Here is a 17,508-nt window from a genome sequence, read left to right as displayed (position 1 = left end):
TTTTATATGAGATGCAAAACTCTTTAAATGATATTTTTTATTGTGCTGCGTATATGTCAAGTTATCGATAAAAAATATATATACAATGGTATGAGCTATTATTCTGCCTATATGTAGGTAATATTAAGTTTTCTTTTTGCATTACAACGCCATACATATGTATATGTACAAATAATATACTTGCTAATAATTATTACTCTACGAAAATTTATGCAGGAAAACGTACACACATACATATTTAGCCATAAGAGATCTTTAGAGAAATGCAACTTGCATTGAATTTGATAATGTATAAAATGGGATTAAAGTATTTATTTAAGCATTTGTAAAATCATTAGGTGGAGACGTAAAAAATTGATTGGGCAAAGAGAAATATATTTTCGACCTTCTATCAGGTAAAGCATATTTCAGTGTTCTTTCCTCGTTGTAGCACATTTCGCGAAGATCGATCTTTATTAATTCATCACAAAAACTCGATAGACTACTGGATTTCGATGTCGGAAAGTCTGTGGGTGCACTTTCATCACCTTCCGACGATTTCTCGGCACGAGTTTTATGTTCGTACCTTGTATCACAAGCACAACTATGTAGTATATGCAGTTCTTTGATATTGGCATTGATAATTTTTTTGCCAATTTCAGGTATGGGTTCCACCAATGGATAATTAACGTCTCTGTCCCAGGGACCTTTGCGACAATTCTTTTGGATCCATTCTCTTTCTTTATTACATGATAAAAATTTCACCGAAAAGAATGGTGGCGGAATTCGTACTACCCAACCAGTATTCTCTTTGTAGATACCACCACCGACATCATATGTGCCCGGTTCGAGATTAGTCATGATCGTATGCTGCCCGCTTGGTCCCAAACCGTTGATAATTTCCCAAGAAGTGCGTCGATCTTCCTCTGTACAATATTTCCATTCGTCGAAATTTAATTTTTTATCTTTAAATTTGGCATTTAAGTGCAGTCCATCATGATATGTCATTTCCTGCAACTTTATCAATTTTCCGTCGTCAAATTCGCCAACAAATTTAAAATTGAATGGTTTAGTTAAAGTGATCTCTCCGATACCGTGAAATTTCCCTTTTTTAAAACTTCCTCTGTATTGACTGCCATCTGGATACATATACTTTCCATACCCCTCCATACAATGTATCGCATTGTTGTAACTACCAAGAAATTGACTGCCCGTAATGAATGTAAGACCCTTTTGCATTTCCGAAGCAAAATAATGAAAACCCAAAAATATAAAAAAGTATAAGTCAGAATTGTTTTCTTCTTAATGTATAAGATTTTGATTTCGTTTGACAATCGTACAAAAATGTTGCTTGAATAAATTATAGCAAATTGAATGTTTTGTTGTGGAGACATCCATGTGGCATTGTTCGAAACAAATGTTTCAAATTCATTGTTGTAACTCCACCTTATCGCTCTTGGAGATCACTATATGAATGCCGCTAAATTCCTTTCGGTGACCATTCTCTAAAAGTCTAAGAGTATATAAAAGAAACTGGAGACCAGATCAGGGGAGCACTGTGAATGCAGAAGTAGTTCGAAACCCACTCCTACAATTTTGTTACTGTTTTCTATTTGCGAATGGCTTTCGATCTACTTTGTTTCACGGTGACAAAAATCATTTTGTGGATTCTTTTCTTTTCATGTTTTTTTTATCATTCATTTTATTAAAAGAAGATTTTAAGAACGGCACATCTTCCTGTAAGAATGAGAAAAGCGAATTGGCAACTCTCGATCTTTGTGTAATTTATGAAGATACCTCTTCTACATGCTTCAAATCCAAGACATTGAATTGCAATTTCGCCTTGGTGTGGGTCTCGAATTCACTTGCTCGCTTGGTGATTTATAGCCGATTACTATTTAAACATGCGATGGAAGTCGAGAGAGAACGTGTATCAAAAGCTTATTCTACGTGCTGAACAACCATCCAAGAATTAAGATACTAAATATCGCATGAAAGCATCGAATAATTGAAGCCTATGCTCAAAAAAATTATTTTAATTTTTCGCTGTCTGTAAGTTTCAAGACTTGTAGTATATATGGCCGAAATTTATCGAATTTTGGTGGAAGTTTATGGTGAATATGCTGTAGCGAACGTGCGAAAAGTTAGTGGTTTTGGCTTGTAAGACGAAGAACATTCTGGGCGGATAAAAAAGTTCGAAGACGAAGAACTGGGAGCATTACTCGATGAATAATGGTGCCAACACAAGAAGAAATCGTAGAGTATTTAGTTGTCACACAAGCAGATGAGCAATAAATGAACATCAAAATTAAAAAAAAAACGAACGAGTATAATTATAGACCCAAAATGATACGATAAAGGTCCACAAAATGGAAAAAGCAGTAAGCATAAAGCGAATCCGTTGATTATGATTAAAAGTCTGAATGTATGCACACACTCCAGCTTTCAATAATTTCAATTGGGAATGATAGAGGGAGATCTGCTGAGGACGGAGGTAAGAAACGGCTGAAGAGCTATTGAGGGGTCGGTCAAAACCTCTTAGAAGCTCATAGCGACAGTGAAAAGATATTATCATAAGATCAATTTTGTGCTTCTGTTCAATTATATTATACACGACTGGAATAATGTGCTTCAATCACGAAAATGATATAAAGAGAATTGGTGGTGACGAGCAGTTGAAGTATACGTATTCTTATGCCTCTTGGCATTATAAATAGACACAAAATCGAGCAACTTGGCCGATTTTCGTTGACAAATAAAACGAAAACTTCACACTTAAGTTCTTAATCATATTTTTACCTTTAATGTGTGTCACAAAGGCCACTTTAGCTATAGATATGACGAATTCAACCACGTCAAGCCCATGTACTCCAATGATATACTTATAGAAACGCTTCACACAAAGCATTCGCCTTAGTCCAACGTACACACCTAATATATAATAAAAGAAATTATGAATTAGAAATTGTGAAAAGTGAAAAAACCACCGCGAAACTTCTTCGTGCTGGTAAATAATTAATTTGCTAGTAAAAAACATTGTTATAACAAAAGCATTTACTTAGGTATGTATATATGTGCTTAAGAATTCAATAACGCGGCTTAGAAGCAAAACCAACGTATGAGGCGGCCATCACAGAGCACCGCCAGCATCGATGTTGGGCCAAATTATGGACGCGCTTCAGTTGGTCAGCTTAAGCGAAACGGTACGGTCCATACAACATACGCGGAGAACACCAAAGAATCGGGCGGAGAATAGACAACATTAAAATTCACACCTATATACATACATATATGTAATAATTACACGTACACATCGGTTTGTTGTTGCAGGTAGATTGTGCGAAACATAGCGATTTGTTATTTATGACCGCTCGTGGTAAATTATGACGCTTCTGCGACCAAAGCATTACAACAAAGCATAAAGCCAGCATGTCAGTACGTTGACAGCCGTTAGAAGAAGCGTAGCCAACAAGAAAACAACAATACGAAACAAGATAAAAAAGTGTATACAAAGGCGGCGCGTCAAACAAAAGCATTGCACGATTTAATAGAAAAGCTAACGGTCAAGAGGTTATTTGAATTTCTATTCGAAAAAGTGGCACAGTGAACAATAAACAGAAAACAGCAGCAGACCCAAATACATGTCAATGCAGAGCACTACCTTCTTCGTTTTTGTGGAGTACAGGCCTGCAACTAATAGCATTTAACATTTAAGTGATCAACCCTTCCCAAGCACTTACAAAATAAAGAATATGTGTGAATTTTTAAAAAACAAAAACTACTATTTTTTGCACACCCTGTTAGTTGTCACATACTGTTGTGAGACACAAGCAGTGAACGCAGCGGATTATCCACCAAGGAGCAGAAACAGTGGTTCCACGGAGACCGACGCGGCGCGCATGGCTATAGCTTTGCCAAAAGGCTTCCGGCCACAAGCGCCACCCTTCAGACCAATGCTTCTACCCTTTGCAACCCCGGCACCTAGTAGTCCGTTCGACGGCTGGAAACCAATAGTTGGTGCTGCCAACGCGCCAACTCACCGCATTACAATGCCACCGCCGACACCACTGGCGCAGCCGCCACTTGTCGTGCTGCAAGATCGCATGGATGCGGCGCCGCAAGAGCAAAACCTCGAGGGACCATTGCTGGAGTCGATTGTGTATGGTACTTGGAAGCCAGAACGGCCATTGGGACCTAATGAAATGCAAACGCCCACCAGACCTGCTACTACAACAGCACCAGAAGTTCAAAATCGTAAAGAACAACGTGAGTGGCACACAACACAAATTGCTTCGAAACTACAATTATATAATTTTACAGCTCCTACAGCATTCGAAAAACTCGGTATTCAGCATCCGATCGTAAACGCGCCAACAGAGGATAGTGATGTAACATTGTTTCTGAAAAATGGAAGTAGGCGGGTTGCCGGAACCCGCGCACCTCATACCACCACAGGGCCGAATAAGTTCATCAACGTCAATATGTCAGACCCGAAGCTCCTGGATATGGCGAAACAGATAAATGAATCGTTTGGAGGAATTGCAGCATACACACACAAACCCAAAAAATCCATATGGCAGCAACAAAGTGTAGATACTACTCAGGAAGTCGGCATTGAAACTGAGAGTGCGGCGGAAGTGGAAACGGAAAACTTGACATTAGGTGCTAGTAAGGTGTGGCCAACAGATTTCATTGTTTCTGTGGAAAAGAACAGCAAGCAGAACTTTACACCTACTATAAGTAATAGACTTTCTGCTGCCAATTCTGATGAAATGAGAGAATCATTGAATGGTTTAAACTTGCCGAATTCGCTGTTACCGCAGATTTCGCTCAACATAACGAAAGTTGGTGTACCATACGAGAAACAAAGCTCTGTCGAGAACCCCACTATTTGTGTACCTCTTACCGTACTTGAGCAGTTAAACCAGGTAGAGGTACTGGAAGTGGAACGGATATATTGCTTCCCGCTACCACCTACCCCCACGCGGCATACGGGCACCCCTAAACCGAAAGGTGCAATAGCGAAACTAGAGAATTTTACAGAATACGAAGCCATAAATGCGTCAAATATGTTGAATTGGAATTTTGTAATGATATCGAGTTTGATAATATTAAATTTTCTAAAGCTGAAATATTCTTGAAAAAGAAATATATAAGTGTTTTTTATAAATAGACTAAATTAGTTAATTATATATATGTTAGGTTCTTCTTTCAACGATAGGGGTTAAGCCATTTTTATGAGTTGATAGCCCTATTCAACTCATTTTATAATTAGGTACTCTCTTTTGTAATATACTTGTTCTTGTAGATATAGACCATTCGTATTTACAGTAGGAGGAATAACAGCTAATTCTTCTGTAGATATCATCCTACACGACGCATACTATGTAGTAGCACACTTTGCCTACGTACTATCTATGGGAGCGGTATTCGCAATCATGACCGGATGCATACACTGATACCCACTATTTACTGGTCTAACCTTAAATCCTAAATGACTAAAATGTATATTTATTATTATATTTATTGGTGGAAATTTAACATTGTTCGCTAAATTACGTAATAATATTCCATTCATTATATTTAATAGAATTAAACTATTTCTAAAAGTATCAAAAACTTTTGTGCATCATACACCAAAAAAACAAAACAAAAGCATAGTAGGAAAAATAATTTACGGTCGATCTGAGGTGGGAAAGAGGAAGAGGAGAGCGTAAAAACGGTTTAGCTCAATATCCGGCGAAATTACGAGTCTCTTAGAAAAAAGTTATATGACACAGCTGTAGTTAATGAGAAGATCCACAACATTTGTATTGACACCTTTTTCGCATAAACTGAAAATTTATGTGAAAAATTCAAATAACCAAGTTTTTAGTTTTTATCTTGTACAATTTTTTTTACTTTGTTTAGGAAGTTTAGGGTAAACTAACCTTTTTATATCCTAAGCATGTTGTAGTTTTTTTTTTAATTTAAAGTATTTATTTTTCAACCTCATTTGACTAGTAAAGCCACACAGCATTTAGAAATTAAAAAAGTTTTACAGAAATATGTATACAATAATACAATAGCTATTGTATACTTTTAAAATGTTATATATAATATATCTATAGAATAAAATACTTTTTCAAAATATTTAAATTTTGTTTTACCCAAACACTTAACGCTGCACAGCAAACCCACTCGACACAGGTGCAAAACAGCTGATTAACAGCTGAGCTGATTGTCAGCTGAACTGGTATATCTTTTGGCACCAAAATTAGCGCTCGTCGCTACGGATTGGAATTTTTTTCTGGCCTCGCACTTGATCTTGTCACACGCACGCAAACGTTGGCAAAACTTTTACATAACAATGATAAGATGACAAAGTAGTTTCAATTAAAATTTTAAGCAAATTAACTTTCGGTGCTATTTAAATTTACTGTATTTTAACCATTGCGTGCGGAGCGTAACTATTGCAGAACTTTTGTGTAAGATGTTAAAAACGGTATGCGTGAATACACGTTTAAAGCTTTGGGCTGATTGTGAACAATTGCTCCTGGCACTACAGCCACAATGCCACTCACAAATACGATATATAAGCCCGTTGTCTGTTTACAATAGACGCGTTGCCAACAAGGAATTGTTACCGGATAAGGAGCAAAAGGCAACGACGGAGCGTTTAGAAGCACTTTACAGCAGTCTCCAGAATTATAAACCAGTTGATAGAAGTAGGGGTGGTGGTGGTGGTTTTTTTGGCTCTCTGTTTAGAGGTGACAGAAACAGAAATGGCGTTGAGCTAAATGTCGGTTCCGAGATTCCACAAGGACTATATATTTTCGGCAGTGTTGGCGGCGGAAAAACTACACTCATGGATATGTTTTTTGATGCTTGTACAGATGTATGTTTACACTTTCTAAATTTCTATTAAACTTTTCCAAGTAGGTATAATTTACTTATGTTATTTTCCACAATAGATACAACAAAAGCAAAGAGTCCATTTCAATTCATTCATGACGGACGTTCACAAACGGATACACGCAACTAAACAGCAACGTGGACCAAGTGATAGAGCATTTAACACGGAAAATCCAACACCATATGACCCAACACGTCCAGTAGCAGACCAAATACTATCTGAATCATGGCTCATTTGTTTCGATGAATTCCAAGTAACTGATATAGCAGATGCTATGATACTTAAACGCCTCTTCACGCATCTTTTCAATGACGGTCTTGTTATGGTGGCGACAAGTAATCGTCATCCCCAAGAATTGTACAAAAATGGATTGCAACGTAGCAATTTTTTGCCCTTTATCGATATATTACAATTTCGCTGTAAAGTTAGCGAACTGAATAGCGGCATTGACTACCGCCGCATTGCTCAATCGGGTGATACAAATTATTTCGTGTACGTACATATAAACACTGAAAATTATTATTCAAAATCTGAAAACAGCTTCAGTATTATTCAAGCTATTTACAATATTTAATTTTTTTTATTATAATTTTTCATTATAGTAAGTCAAAAACAAATGCTAACGCCGAAATGGAACGAATGTTCAAAATTCTATGTACTCAGGAAAACGATATTGTGCGTCCGCGTACCATAACACATTTTGGACGAGATCTGACTTTCCAGAAAACTTGCGGCCGTGTTTTAGACAGCACTTTTGAAGAGCTTTGTGATCGTGTAAGTTCAAAAAATGCATAAAATATTTGAACTCTATTTCATATCATCATTTGTTTTCTCTAGCCACTGGCAGGTAGTGATTATCTACAAATTGCACAACTTTTCCATACAGTGCTGATACGAGACGTACCTAAAATGAATTTATTCATTAAATCTCAAATGCGACGATTTATTACACTTATCGATACGCTTTATGATAATCGCGTACGCGTGGTTATCTCAGCCGAAACACCACTTGATGTACTTTTTGACATCACAGACAAGCCCACTGGACTGGCGGACTCTGAGCGAACGTTAATGGATGATTTAAACATTAAACAGGGTTCTGTGCGTAATTATTGATTTTGTTTTTAACTAAATTCTTTAAATTACATGTTTTCTCTTCGCACACATTTTAGAATGAGTCAGCGGCTAACTATTTCACAGGGGACGAAGAAGCTTTCGCTTTTGACCGCACAATTTCTCGGTTGTTTGAAATGCAAAAGAAGGAATATTGGGAACAATGGGCTAAACACCGTTAAAAGTTTTGTATACCGTTCGCCCAACATGCAATTTGGACAGTGTTCATTTGTACTTAACTTAAATTTATTATAAAAATCGCAAAGCATGTAAACAAATTTGTACAAAATTTGTCGACCACAACTCTTATGCAAAACAAAAAAAGTACGCAAGGGTTAAAAGTTTTTTCAACAAACTCAAAATTATATGTCCTGTGTACTCTTATAAAAAATTAGTTTACTGTCTTAAGTTAACTTTAACTAGATAATGCTTCATATATATATATTATTGTGCTTTCAAAAAATGTTATACAAACATGAAATATTTTGAGTATTTTCATCGATATTTTGGGACTTAAAATTATTATTCTGTCAAGCAAAGTTTAATAGTAGTATTATGAAGCAAAATGTTTAACAACTAGTTATAAACTAGACAATATATACTAATCATGGAAGTCGTAACAATGTTAAAAAAAAAGCAATATGACATGTAGCTTACAAATATCGAGCACAAGATATAAATTTTTTATTTCAAAATGCAACTTTACTCCAGCAATTAATTTGTGAAACTAATTTCAATAATTTTTAAAATATTTTCTCCGTTTGTATGGCAGCTATGTGCTATAGTGGTCCGATATCGGTTCCGACAAATGAGCAGCTTCCTAAGGAGAAAAGGACGCGTGCAAAAGTTCAAAGTGATATCTCAAAAGCTGACTAGTTCGCGTGTATACAGTCAGACATAGATCTTCGTGGCGGATTTAATATACCCTGTTCAGAGTACAAATGTCCATCATACCCACTATACAGCTTTCATCAGTAAAAAGTTTGTACGACTCGTACATTGTCTAGAATATCAACGTATGTCGGACATGCACACGGCGTAACTATTTCTTTCAACTCTTGGAACAAAATTGTTCTAAAATTATTTCCCCATTTAATATAAACTGTTTACAATAGACAGAATATCAGATCATTGTACATTGGCCTAACGTGGTTATAGGACTGCGGACCATAGTCTAGTTTCTGATAACAACTTTTTAATGTTATAATCGAATTTGAATTATATAATTTTTTGTTATGCACTTCCTGCACCGTACCGGAACTATAACTCTTCAAAAATTCAAAATAAGTGCCTACGTCAACACCTAGATGGCGCCCCTGGTTACCTATAACCAGAGAACGTATATCATAGAAAAATTTAAAACAATGGTTTACTTCAATAATTTTTGACTCCAACGAAAAGTACAAAATTGTGATTATACTATAAACGATATAGATGATTAATACTGATACTGATATACATACCAAATTATATGCACTAAAACTATATATTACCCGATGTAGCATGCACAAATGACAGCTGACTTTTTCCAGATTCCAATGGGAATTGTTTATCAATTGTCGCACACGACCAATTTGTTATCAATTCGTGTTTATATCCGACGAAAAATTAAATATGAAAGTTAATAAAATTTTACCCTTTGGTATGTACAAGGTGTAAGTGAATATTATTTTGAAAAATAATTAATTGATTAACAATTTTAGATGCCTCTCTTCTGGATTGTGCAATATCAAATCGCCAATTGGAGAAAATCGCTGTAGAAATTTCCAAACGAGGCAGTGTAACAGGTCTTAATCAGGTAGTTTGGGCATTAAAAGCGTTAACTTTAACGGAATCGACAACGTTGGGAGGCGATGATACGGCAGCAAACGTGCGAAGTCTTTGCCAGCGTGCTGCATTTCCTATACCAGAGCATGTTTTGTTAGTACTTGGAGTTGAACCGGCACTTCTGCCGCATTTACACACTGCTGCCGTATGTGTATATCCAGCTCGTGTCGCGAATGCAGCAGCCAAATTGAAGCAATTAAATAAGTACAATGAAATACCAATAGCATCTGTGGCAACAGGTTTTCCGGCTGGGCAGTATGGCTTGGACACCCGCTTAAACGAAATCCAATTTGCTATGGAGTCCGGAGCCACCGAGATTGACATCGTAATCAATCGTCAATTAGCACTTGTGGGTGATTGGAGAGGTGTTTACAGTGAAGTGTGCGAAATGCGAAAGGCTTGCGGCGAAGAAGCGCATTTGAAAACCATACTCGCTATCGGTGAACTTGGCAACATGGAGAACGTAAACACTACTTCTTCCATATTATTCAATATTATTAATAGTTTACAATTATTTACACAGGTTTACAAAGCGTCCATTGCCTGTATGCTAGCTGGAGCTGATTTTATAAAAACATCTACTGGAAAGGAAGCTGTTAATGCCACTCTACCAGCTGGTTTGGCTATGATATATGCTATTCAAGAATTCGAACGCCGAAAGGGCATTCTAGTTGGTCTAAAACCAGCCGGTGGTGTACGCACTGTGCCCGATGCGATTGCATGGCTAACTCTCGTAAAAGAAACTTTAGGTCCACGTTGGTTGCAACCCAGTCTTTTTCGCTTTGGTGCATCTGGTTTATTAGATAAAATAGTAGAAACTGTTAACGGGCATATCACCAATTCGCAAAGTGGTTCCGATTAATAAACATTTTGATATTGAGCAATTTTATATTAAAAAAAAAATTATTAAATATATGAGCGACTAATTTTTATACATATGCACGTATATAAAGTCGTATCTTATATCTATTAGGATAGAAAATTCTACAACACGAGAATGTAGTAATCTGTTTATAGTTACCTTCAAAATCAAGTTAACTCAAAGGTTTGCGGATTTCACAGATTTTATTAGCTATAAGATCTCACAAACACTCTTAGGTAATATTTACAGCATATAAAAATATGTATGCATATGTACATAAATAGAAAAAGTGTAACCAATAAATTAAGACTAAATATTTATACTAGACATGTGTAACGGTTTCTTCCATCTGCCCCGCGGCGGCTGCCATCAAATCATCCTCACCACCATCTTCGCCCTGGTTAAGAAATTCATCTTGTGGTCGTGCACCCGCACTATAGTTGGGGTCTTCCTTGTGTGGTTGGTTATTTGGAATTTTAACTTGCATGTCAACGCCAAAGAAAGAGTCATCAAAATTAATACGGTTACGTTCATCATTGACTAAATAAACTGCTTTTGGCAACTGGCCGTTAACATCGGTTAAAGCTTCCTTTTCGAAAGTATTTAACCATTTTAAGTTAACTTGTTTAGTGCCCGCGTTAAATTTTTTCGGTAACTTTTTTGGTTTTGCGGCGTAGTAATTAATTGGATCGGCCCCCTTGCTGGGTGCAGGTGGTGGAACAATATACTCCATTTGTTTACTTTTCATATCCAATTTACCGTGTTCATAATCGAATAGTGGCATGTAGAAGTTAAACGGCTGCACTGCAGGCGCTTGAATTTGCTGATAGGGAGCGGACACGCTCGCAGGCGTAACGGCAGGCTTTGTTTCATGATGCTGTTGTGCCGAAGTTGTTGTGATATCATCTACGAGATACGCATTCGGTCGAAAGAGTTCACCAGCCCGACGAAGCAATGACTCGAAATCTTCAAGTGTGATATAATGTGGTTGCATTAATTGCAAATCCTCCGCTGAATATTTGGGTGTAATTGTAGCGACACTTTTTCCCACTTGCGATGGCCTTGCTCGGTCAATATGTGTCGAAGGTGCTGTTGCGGCGATACTAAGCACAGCTAACCATAAGAACTAAATGGAAAATCTTAAAGACACCTGATGCACATACAATTCTAAGAAGATCACACTCACATAAAACGCACTTCTAGCCATTTTCAATGCGTTTGCACCTTTTAAAGGAAATTAAATATTATGTTCGTAGCAATTTTGTGCTTGGTAACTCGTAATGCACATTGACGTCAAAGCGTTAAATAAACCTCCAGTTGGTGCACAATGCCATTTATATCATAGCAAAAGCTTCGCAACAGAAAAGAAAGCAATTGGGGTAGTTAGCCACATGTGTGAGTATATGAATATGTGTGCCTAATGTTTGCTACAACGACCATAAACGGAAGCTCGGAAGTCGTCTGCAGCGCGAGTAACTCAATTTCGTTTCAAACCCGTCCACAAACAAACCGGGAAATCTAGTAAATAGCGCGTTCCTACCCACATTGAAGTGGAGCTCCGCACCGTTGATTGCATAGCTTTCTGTGAACAGTTTTTAAAGTGTAATTTAAATCACATAACTGTTGTGAGACAGAAAGTATACAAACAACATAAAAACATAGAAAAATACACTAAAAACTATTCATTTTATAAAAGGTGGTACGCCAACTACTCCCATGCAACATCAATTAATTTAACAAGTAATCGTAATGATGTTAATGTAACACCAGCATAATTTGCCATCGAATACAACAAAACCCAGCGACGAAAAAGCTTGTGAAAACTGGACCTTATTGTCGAGTATTTGTACACGAAACAAAACTAAACTGCAATTGTTTGACTGGCGCTAGTCGATGCAGAAAAACAAGTCATACAACATTGCATACATATGTACACACTTAATTGGATATATGTACATGGACATGCAATGCTATGAATAAAGTTGCGACTAAAGCGTGTACATATATTTGATTATTCACACACACAAAAGCAAGAAATAAGCTGTGCAACCGATTTTAACAGTTATCATTTACAACAAAATGTGGTCAGTAATTTCAGTATAAAAATTTCTGTTCAAAAAATTTCCTCACACGAGTTCGCATGAGTACGTTGACATGCTCACGAAGCTGTGTTTTTCTTTTGCCGTAATAAACATCAGCGGTGTGACGACATCTAACACCTGCAGTCATCAATGCTGCAGCAATATTTTTGAACTTGTTCGCATCTCAATACAAGTTCAAAGCTATTTTAACCATCATTGCAATTAAGACGTGTTAGCTGCGCTGAAGCAGGAAATATTTAAATTTTACAAAAAAAACTATGCCCACTTTTGCATTTATGTATATAAGTGTAAATTATTTAGTCGTTGTCCTTAAAAACCAATTCTGATTACGAAAATAGTAGAATAAAATTGCTAATAAAAACAAAAGTCTATAAAATCATGCTTTAGAAATTTAGCCACCCTGACTGAATTCCATCAAGCTTTGTTTTTTATTTACTATTGCAAAATCTCCTCTATCTATATATCTAGTTTTCGATTTCATTACCGCAAAATTTCAACAAAACTTTTCAAATTTTATTTTACTTACTTCAAATATGTATATTTAGTAAAAACTGTTTAATTTTACATTGTGTGCTATTAAACACGTACTAATTCCGGCATACCTTCTAGGATGATTTTTAATGATTTCAAGTCCTTTGTCACAGTATCGGTCAGCACCTCCATTGCCTTCTGCTGCATGGCTAAAAATGTTTTCATTTCCTCTTCACTATCTTTATCTATAGCATATTCACTTCCACCGGTGAACGCATACTGATTACGTTGCATACGCATCTGTGATAACAATTCGCTGAGACGTCCCTTTAAAATTGAAATTTTAAAAATTAAAATAAAATATATAAAGAGGACAGAGCACAACAAAAAAGTACATGCCTTGAATTGTGTCGGTGCTGAAACTAAAGCTTGCATATTCTCCAACTTTGTTCGTAGCGCTTCCTCCTCTGGCGTCAACGCCAGTCCGATTTTGCGTGTACACTCTTGTTTCACAATTATCTTAAAAATAAAGGAATAAAAAAATTAAGCGATAAGCAAGTTACTAATTAAAATACAACATGAATATTACTTTTAATATATTGTGACTTAATTCTGCCAACTTTCGCTTGTGTTCCATTATCTTTGCTGTTGCTGCCACGTGACGTTGTCTCAACTCAGCTAAGTCCTTCTCCACTTTCTTCAAGTAAAGTGCATGTGTTTCGGTTTCGCTCTCCTGACACTTTGTGCGCCATTTCAGATCATTGAAACCAATCATTGGCACTGGTATAAATTTCGTTTTATCGGGATTATCTAATTTAGCTTGTCGCCACATACGTGGATCAACTCCCTTTGGTGGATTTTCTAGATACTCCTTCAGTTGATCCTCGTCGGGTAATACCAATGCCAGTACCTCGCCAATACCTAGATTAGCTAATTGTGCTTTGACGTTCGCCTGATTCAGATAATTAGAAACATCGGTGGCAAGTATACGCTTAGTTTCGTTTGGCGACATTTGCGGACGTTCTTCAACATATATCACTATTTGACACTTTTTCTCTTCGTATTCTTTACTAGATTCGATATTTATAGCAAGATTTGGTTTATTGCCAAATATACCATTTAAAGAGGAAACTATTTGCTGCTGTTGAGCCCTATAAAAATACAAGTACAATAGTAATATAAGTTAATAATTCGCGATGCATTCCCAGCTTATAGTTTTTCTTACTTAACATCAGCCAACGGTTTGTTAAAATTTAACGCGACTAATCCCATTTTATTATCTTTTCCAGGCAGTCGACTATAACCCATTGCTTTGAATCGACAGAGATAGTTTTGTGGAGTAATTTCCACAGGTACTGCATTTTGAGAATAAAAAGATTTCCCAGTTCCCCACATTGCTTGTAAGTAATTCCATTTTGCTATAATGGTGTCACGCTCATCACCGTAAATGGATACATTAAAAATCGACTGTGCAAAAGCTTCATCTGGCGATAGTTGGGGAACTTGCTGCTGCGGCTGTCCCATCATGAAATTAGTGGCCCCACTAAAACCACCAAATCCAGGTGTAACAGTCGTAGCAGCGGGTTTTCCGAATGCTAGAAAAGAAAAAATATAACATAGTCAATCACAAAGAATTTTGTAATATATTTTATTTAAATTTACTTGAACCAAACGCACTGGCACCGGTACCGAAACCTCCAAAAGCATTAGTTTGTGTACCAAAACCTCCAAAAGCTGGAGCTGTTGAAGTTGTCGATGTTGCACCGAATCCTCCAAAACCGGGAGCACTAGTAGCAGCAGTAGTTCCAAAACCACCAAAAGAAGGTGCTGCAGATGTTGCAGTGCCAAAACCGCCAAAGCCCGTCGCATTGGTAGAAGTTGATGTACCGCCAAAAAGCGATGGCGCAGATGAAGTAGCCGCAGTTCCAAACCCTACGCGTAAAATTTTTTATTTGTAATATTTTTATAGAACTAGTGAAATTTACCAGTGGCACCAAAAGCTGATGTTCCAAAAGTAGGGGCTGTTGTTGATGTAGCAGTGCTGCCGAAAGCTGGCGCTGCTGTAGCAGAACCAGTACCAAATGTAGAAAATAACCCACCAGCTATTCAGAAATAGGTGAGATTAATAAAAAGCAAGGCATGTATACCACAGATTAAGCTTTGATTACAAATTAGAATAAAATTAAACTTCGTCTGATATCGTTAGGCTTCTTATCAGTTAATATTACAGAGCTAGCATTTACACCACATTTAGTACATTATTAAACTTTGAACGAATTATATGAATGACGAAATAGTGCAATATGTTCGCTGCTGTTTTGATATTACTGCTCTTGCTGGCTATTTATGTAGTTTTTATACTACATATCAAGAGGTCTTATTTGTTACTTTTGTTTATAAACTTAATTGAACAAAGTAATTTATTTTAAGGACATCATTAAAAGATGTGCGAAGTAATAGCCTAGACGACGCGAAGCGATTACTGCTGCCCACATTTAAGGATCAGACACTAAAGCATCTGCGAAAAGCTGATTAACATCGATAAAAAAAATTCTGTATATAATTTCACATTATAAGGTTTAACGTGATTCCTTAATAAACTTACGTTTAGCCGGCGTGCTTGTAGCACCCAACGAAGTGTTTCCGCTGAAGAATGACATTTTGTCACAATATGTAAATTTTTATGCTTTTGTATTTGAAATAAAAACCACAATGCAATGTTTATAAATTTTATATCGGGATTACGAAAATTTAGATATTATTAATACAAGTATTCCATGCTTAATTGTTTATTTTTGTACAAAATATTATTGGCAGCAGCAGAACGATAGACAAAATTTGACAACTAACACTAATTTCGTCACGAAAGAAATTCATTTTCAATGTTTCTTTTAAGGTATTACTAACGTTGCCATTTAATCTTTGCTAATATAATTTATTTAAAAGTTACAAAATAAAATATACCAAAAATGTATCATATTTTTCTTAATAAGTTGCCAAAAATTAACTGAATTTTTATATAAATCAAAAAAGAATACGGATAACTCAAAAAAATATATAATGTACGAAAACAATTATTTTAATTATATGCCAGAGAATTATATACCAGAGATTAGGCGAAGAGAGAAATCTTATTTAAATTTCTAAAGCACAAAAAAAGTATATCTATTATCCATAAAACATATTTTTGACGTTATCTAGATAAGGAGCTGTAAAATTCACCGAAGTAAGACCTTTGTATTAAGATAAAATGTGAACATTAGTAAAAATATTTCTCTATAAGTAAATTTTTGTAAATCTCTCATTTGACATGTTATTTCCTAATAAAAACATACTTTAAATTTTATCTAAGCCAAATTTTTTGTTTATATAAATATATTTCGTCAAAAAAAGGTGTGGCAACTTTATTTTTAATTGACACTTAAAAACTGTCGAAACAGTTTTTTCATCAAAGCGAATTCATTCTTGTTTTTAATTCCCAATCTTAAATACATTTTTTGTTTATTGCACAAACGGTGTCCTAAAAAGTTAATTTAAGAAGGTGTTTTAGACATATCTAAGTTTAATAATCTCAAAACTTGAAATATAAAACTAACGATGTCTTTCGATACAATACCAAAGGATTTACGAGGACTGCGCGCTTGCTTAGTGTGTTCACTTGTAAAAGTAGGTTCTTGCAAGATAATTACATCCATATTATTACTTGAATTTCTTTTAATTCTAGAGTTTCGATCAGTTCGAATGTGATGGATGTGATAATTGTGATGAATTTCTTCGCATGAAGAACAATAAAGACAATGTATATGATCACACGAGCAACAACTTCGATGGCATTATTGCATTGATGAGCCCAGAAGATTCTTGGGTAGCGAAATGGCAACGAATCGGTATGTTCGTACTTCATTATTATTACCTAAGATTTCTTTTTTGGTTGTTAAATTAAAAAAATGTGTAATTAACTAAACATAAATATGCTAATATTCTGTTAATTTTCAGGACGTTTCACGCGTGGTGTATATGCCATATCTGTATCAGGTAATCTTCCTCAAGCAACTCTGCGGGAAATGAAAAGCCGTGGTATACCCTACAGATCAAGGGATACAAGCCAACGTTAACTCCTAATTTAATTTTTAAAATACATTAAATTATCGACATTTTTACATTTATTATATTAGCATTTTAATAAACAAAGCTTTGTGCAGAATCATGCATAATTATAAAAAAAAATAAAATCAAATGCGTGCAATTTATAATTAAAC

At 35.8% G+C, this 17,508-nt stretch overlaps 7 protein-coding genes and 1 long non-coding RNA gene across 9 annotated transcripts; 5 read left to right on the top strand and 3 right to left on the bottom strand.

The window, feature by feature from the left end:
* On the bottom strand, positions 1–1,314 carry LOC106625134 (MORN repeat-containing protein 5). Its single transcript, XM_014244951.3, has one exon. The coding sequence runs from the start codon at positions 1,216–1,218 to the stop codon at positions 316–318; it is 903 nt and encodes a 300-aa protein (XP_014100426.2). The 5' UTR covers positions 1,219–1,314; the 3' UTR covers positions 1–315.
* A 362-nt stretch (positions 1,315–1,676) lies between these two features.
* Positions 1,677–5,120, top strand: LOC106623900 (uncharacterized). Its single transcript, XM_070108471.1, has 3 exons — positions 1,677–2,360; positions 2,422–4,245; positions 4,300–5,120. Exons 2-3 carry the CDS (start codon positions 3,732–3,734, stop codon positions 5,118–5,120), a joined length of 1,335 nt encoding a protein of 444 aa, XP_069964572.1. The 5' UTR covers positions 1,677–2,360; positions 2,422–3,731.
* A 1,098-nt stretch (positions 5,121–6,218) lies between these two features.
* Positions 6,219–8,687, top strand: LOC106625125 (putative ATPase N2B). Its single transcript, XM_070108188.1, has 5 exons — positions 6,219–6,856; positions 6,933–7,366; positions 7,477–7,648; positions 7,712–7,975; positions 8,047–8,687. The coding sequence occupies exons 1-5, from the start codon at positions 6,452–6,454 to the stop codon at positions 8,167–8,169; spliced, it is 1,398 nt and encodes a 465-aa protein (XP_069964289.1). The 5' UTR covers positions 6,219–6,451; the 3' UTR covers positions 8,170–8,687.
* Positions 8,688–8,838: 151 nt separating this feature from the next.
* Dera (deoxyribose-phosphate aldolase) lies at positions 8,839–11,001 on the top strand. Its single transcript, XM_014243779.3, has 3 exons — positions 8,839–9,629; positions 9,691–10,277; positions 10,338–11,001. Exons 1-3 carry the CDS (start codon positions 9,602–9,604, stop codon positions 10,674–10,676), a joined length of 954 nt encoding a protein of 317 aa, XP_014099254.2. The 5' UTR covers positions 8,839–9,601; the 3' UTR covers positions 10,677–11,001.
* Positions 10,861–12,343, bottom strand: LOC106624107 (uncharacterized). The gene has a single exon (XM_070108190.1). The coding sequence runs from the start codon at positions 11,668–11,670 to the stop codon at positions 10,999–11,001; it is 672 nt and encodes a 223-aa protein (XP_069964291.1). The 5' UTR covers positions 11,671–12,343; the 3' UTR covers positions 10,861–10,998.
* Positions 12,344–13,289: 946 nt separating this feature from the next.
* On the bottom strand, positions 13,290–16,102 carry Nup54 (nuclear pore complex protein Nup54). Of its 2 annotated transcripts, XM_014243724.3 has the most exons (7): positions 15,855–16,101; positions 15,235–15,351; positions 14,912–15,181; positions 14,475–14,844; positions 13,839–14,400; positions 13,649–13,768; positions 13,290–13,576 (listed from the first exon to the last, which is right to left on the bottom strand). In XM_014243724.3, the coding sequence occupies exons 1-7, from the start codon at positions 15,907–15,909 to the stop codon at positions 13,355–13,357; spliced, it is 1,716 nt and encodes a 571-aa protein (XP_014099199.2). In that variant the 5' UTR covers positions 15,910–16,101; the 3' UTR covers positions 13,290–13,354. The 2 variants fall into 2 exon arrangements, with proteins under 2 accessions (XP_014099199.2, XP_014099208.2); XM_014243733.3 differs by lacking the exon at positions 15,235–15,351 and having other exon boundaries at positions 15,855–16,102.
* On the top strand, positions 15,359–15,982 carry LOC138856988 (uncharacterized). The gene is made up of 2 exons (XR_011395968.1): positions 15,359–15,623; positions 15,680–15,982. It is a non-coding gene; the product is annotated as an uncharacterized lncRNA (long non-coding RNA).
* Positions 16,103–16,759: 657 nt separating the features above from the next.
* spt4 (Transcription elongation factor subunit spt4) lies at positions 16,760–17,507 on the top strand. The gene is made up of 3 exons (XM_014244855.3): positions 16,760–16,915; positions 16,974–17,136; positions 17,246–17,507. The coding sequence occupies exons 1-3, from the start codon at positions 16,847–16,849 to the stop codon at positions 17,362–17,364; spliced, it is 351 nt and encodes a 116-aa protein (XP_014100330.1). The 5' UTR covers positions 16,760–16,846; the 3' UTR covers positions 17,365–17,507.
* The last annotated feature ends 1 nt before the right edge of the window (position 17,508 follows it).

The sequence above is a fragment of the Bactrocera oleae genome, chromosome 4 (assembly GCF_042242935.1).
Source record: "Bactrocera oleae isolate idBacOlea1 chromosome 4, idBacOlea1, whole genome shotgun sequence".
NCBI lineage: Eukaryota > Metazoa > Arthropoda > Insecta > Diptera > Tephritidae > Bactrocera > Bactrocera oleae.
The sequence above is the reverse complement of the archived record's forward strand: the minus strand, read 5'-3'. Positions and strand labels throughout refer to the sequence as shown.

Excerpts from the sequence above, each read along its gene's own strand:
- Dera (XM_014243779.3), top strand. The coding sequence starts at position 9,602 with ATGAAAGTTAATAAAATTTTACCCTTTG. Across the intron at positions 9,630-9,690 it reads TAATAAAATTTTACCCTTTG|ATGCCTCTCTTCTGGATTGT; the intron begins GTATGTACAAGG and ends TAACAATTTTAG. Across the intron at positions 10,278-10,337 it reads AACTTGGCAACATGGAGAAC|GTTTACAAAGCGTCCATTGC; the intron begins GTAAACACTACT and ends TTATTTACACAG.
- LOC106625134 (XM_014244951.3), bottom strand. The coding sequence starts at position 1,218 with ATGCAAAAGGGTCTTACATTCATTACGGGCAGTCAATTTCTTGGTAGT.
- LOC106624107 (XM_070108190.1), bottom strand. The coding sequence starts at position 11,670 with ATGCAACCACATTATATCACACTTGAAGATTTCGAGTCATTGCTTCGT.
- Nup54 (XM_014243724.3), bottom strand. The coding sequence starts at position 15,909 with ATGTCATTCTTCAGCGGAAACACTTCGTTGGGTGCTACAAGCACGCCG. Across the intron at positions 15,352-15,854 it reads TACAAGCACGCCGGCTAAAC|CTGGTGGGTTATTTTCTACA; the intron begins GTAAGTTTATTA and ends ATTTCTGAATAG. Across the intron at positions 13,577-13,648 it reads CAGCACCGACACAATTCAAG|GGACGTCTCAGCGAATTGTT; the intron begins GCATGTACTTTT and ends TCAATTTTAAAG.
- LOC106625125 (XM_070108188.1), top strand. The coding sequence starts at position 6,452 with ATGTTAAAAACGGTATGCGTGAATACACGTTTAAAGCTTTGGGCTGAT. Across the intron at positions 6,857-6,932 it reads TTTTTGATGCTTGTACAGAT|ATACAACAAAAGCAAAGAGT; the intron begins GTATGTTTACAC and ends TTTCCACAATAG. Across the intron at positions 7,976-8,046 it reads TAAACATTAAACAGGGTTCT|AATGAGTCAGCGGCTAACTA; the intron begins GTGCGTAATTAT and ends CACACATTTTAG.
- spt4 (XM_014244855.3), top strand. The coding sequence starts at position 16,847 with ATGTCTTTCGATACAATACCAAAGGATTTACGAGGACTGCGCGCTTGC. Across the intron at positions 16,916-16,973 it reads TAGTGTGTTCACTTGTAAAA|AGTTTCGATCAGTTCGAATG; the intron begins GTAGGTTCTTGC and ends TTTTAATTCTAG. Across the intron at positions 17,137-17,245 it reads AGCGAAATGGCAACGAATCG|GACGTTTCACGCGTGGTGTA; the intron begins GTATGTTCGTAC and ends GTTAATTTTCAG.
- LOC106623900 (XM_070108471.1), top strand. The coding sequence starts at position 3,732 with ATGTGTGAATTTTTAAAAAACAAAAACTACTATTTTTTGCACACCCTG. Across the intron at positions 4,246-4,299 it reads TCAAAATCGTAAAGAACAAC|CTCCTACAGCATTCGAAAAA; the intron begins GTGAGTGGCACA and ends ATAATTTTACAG.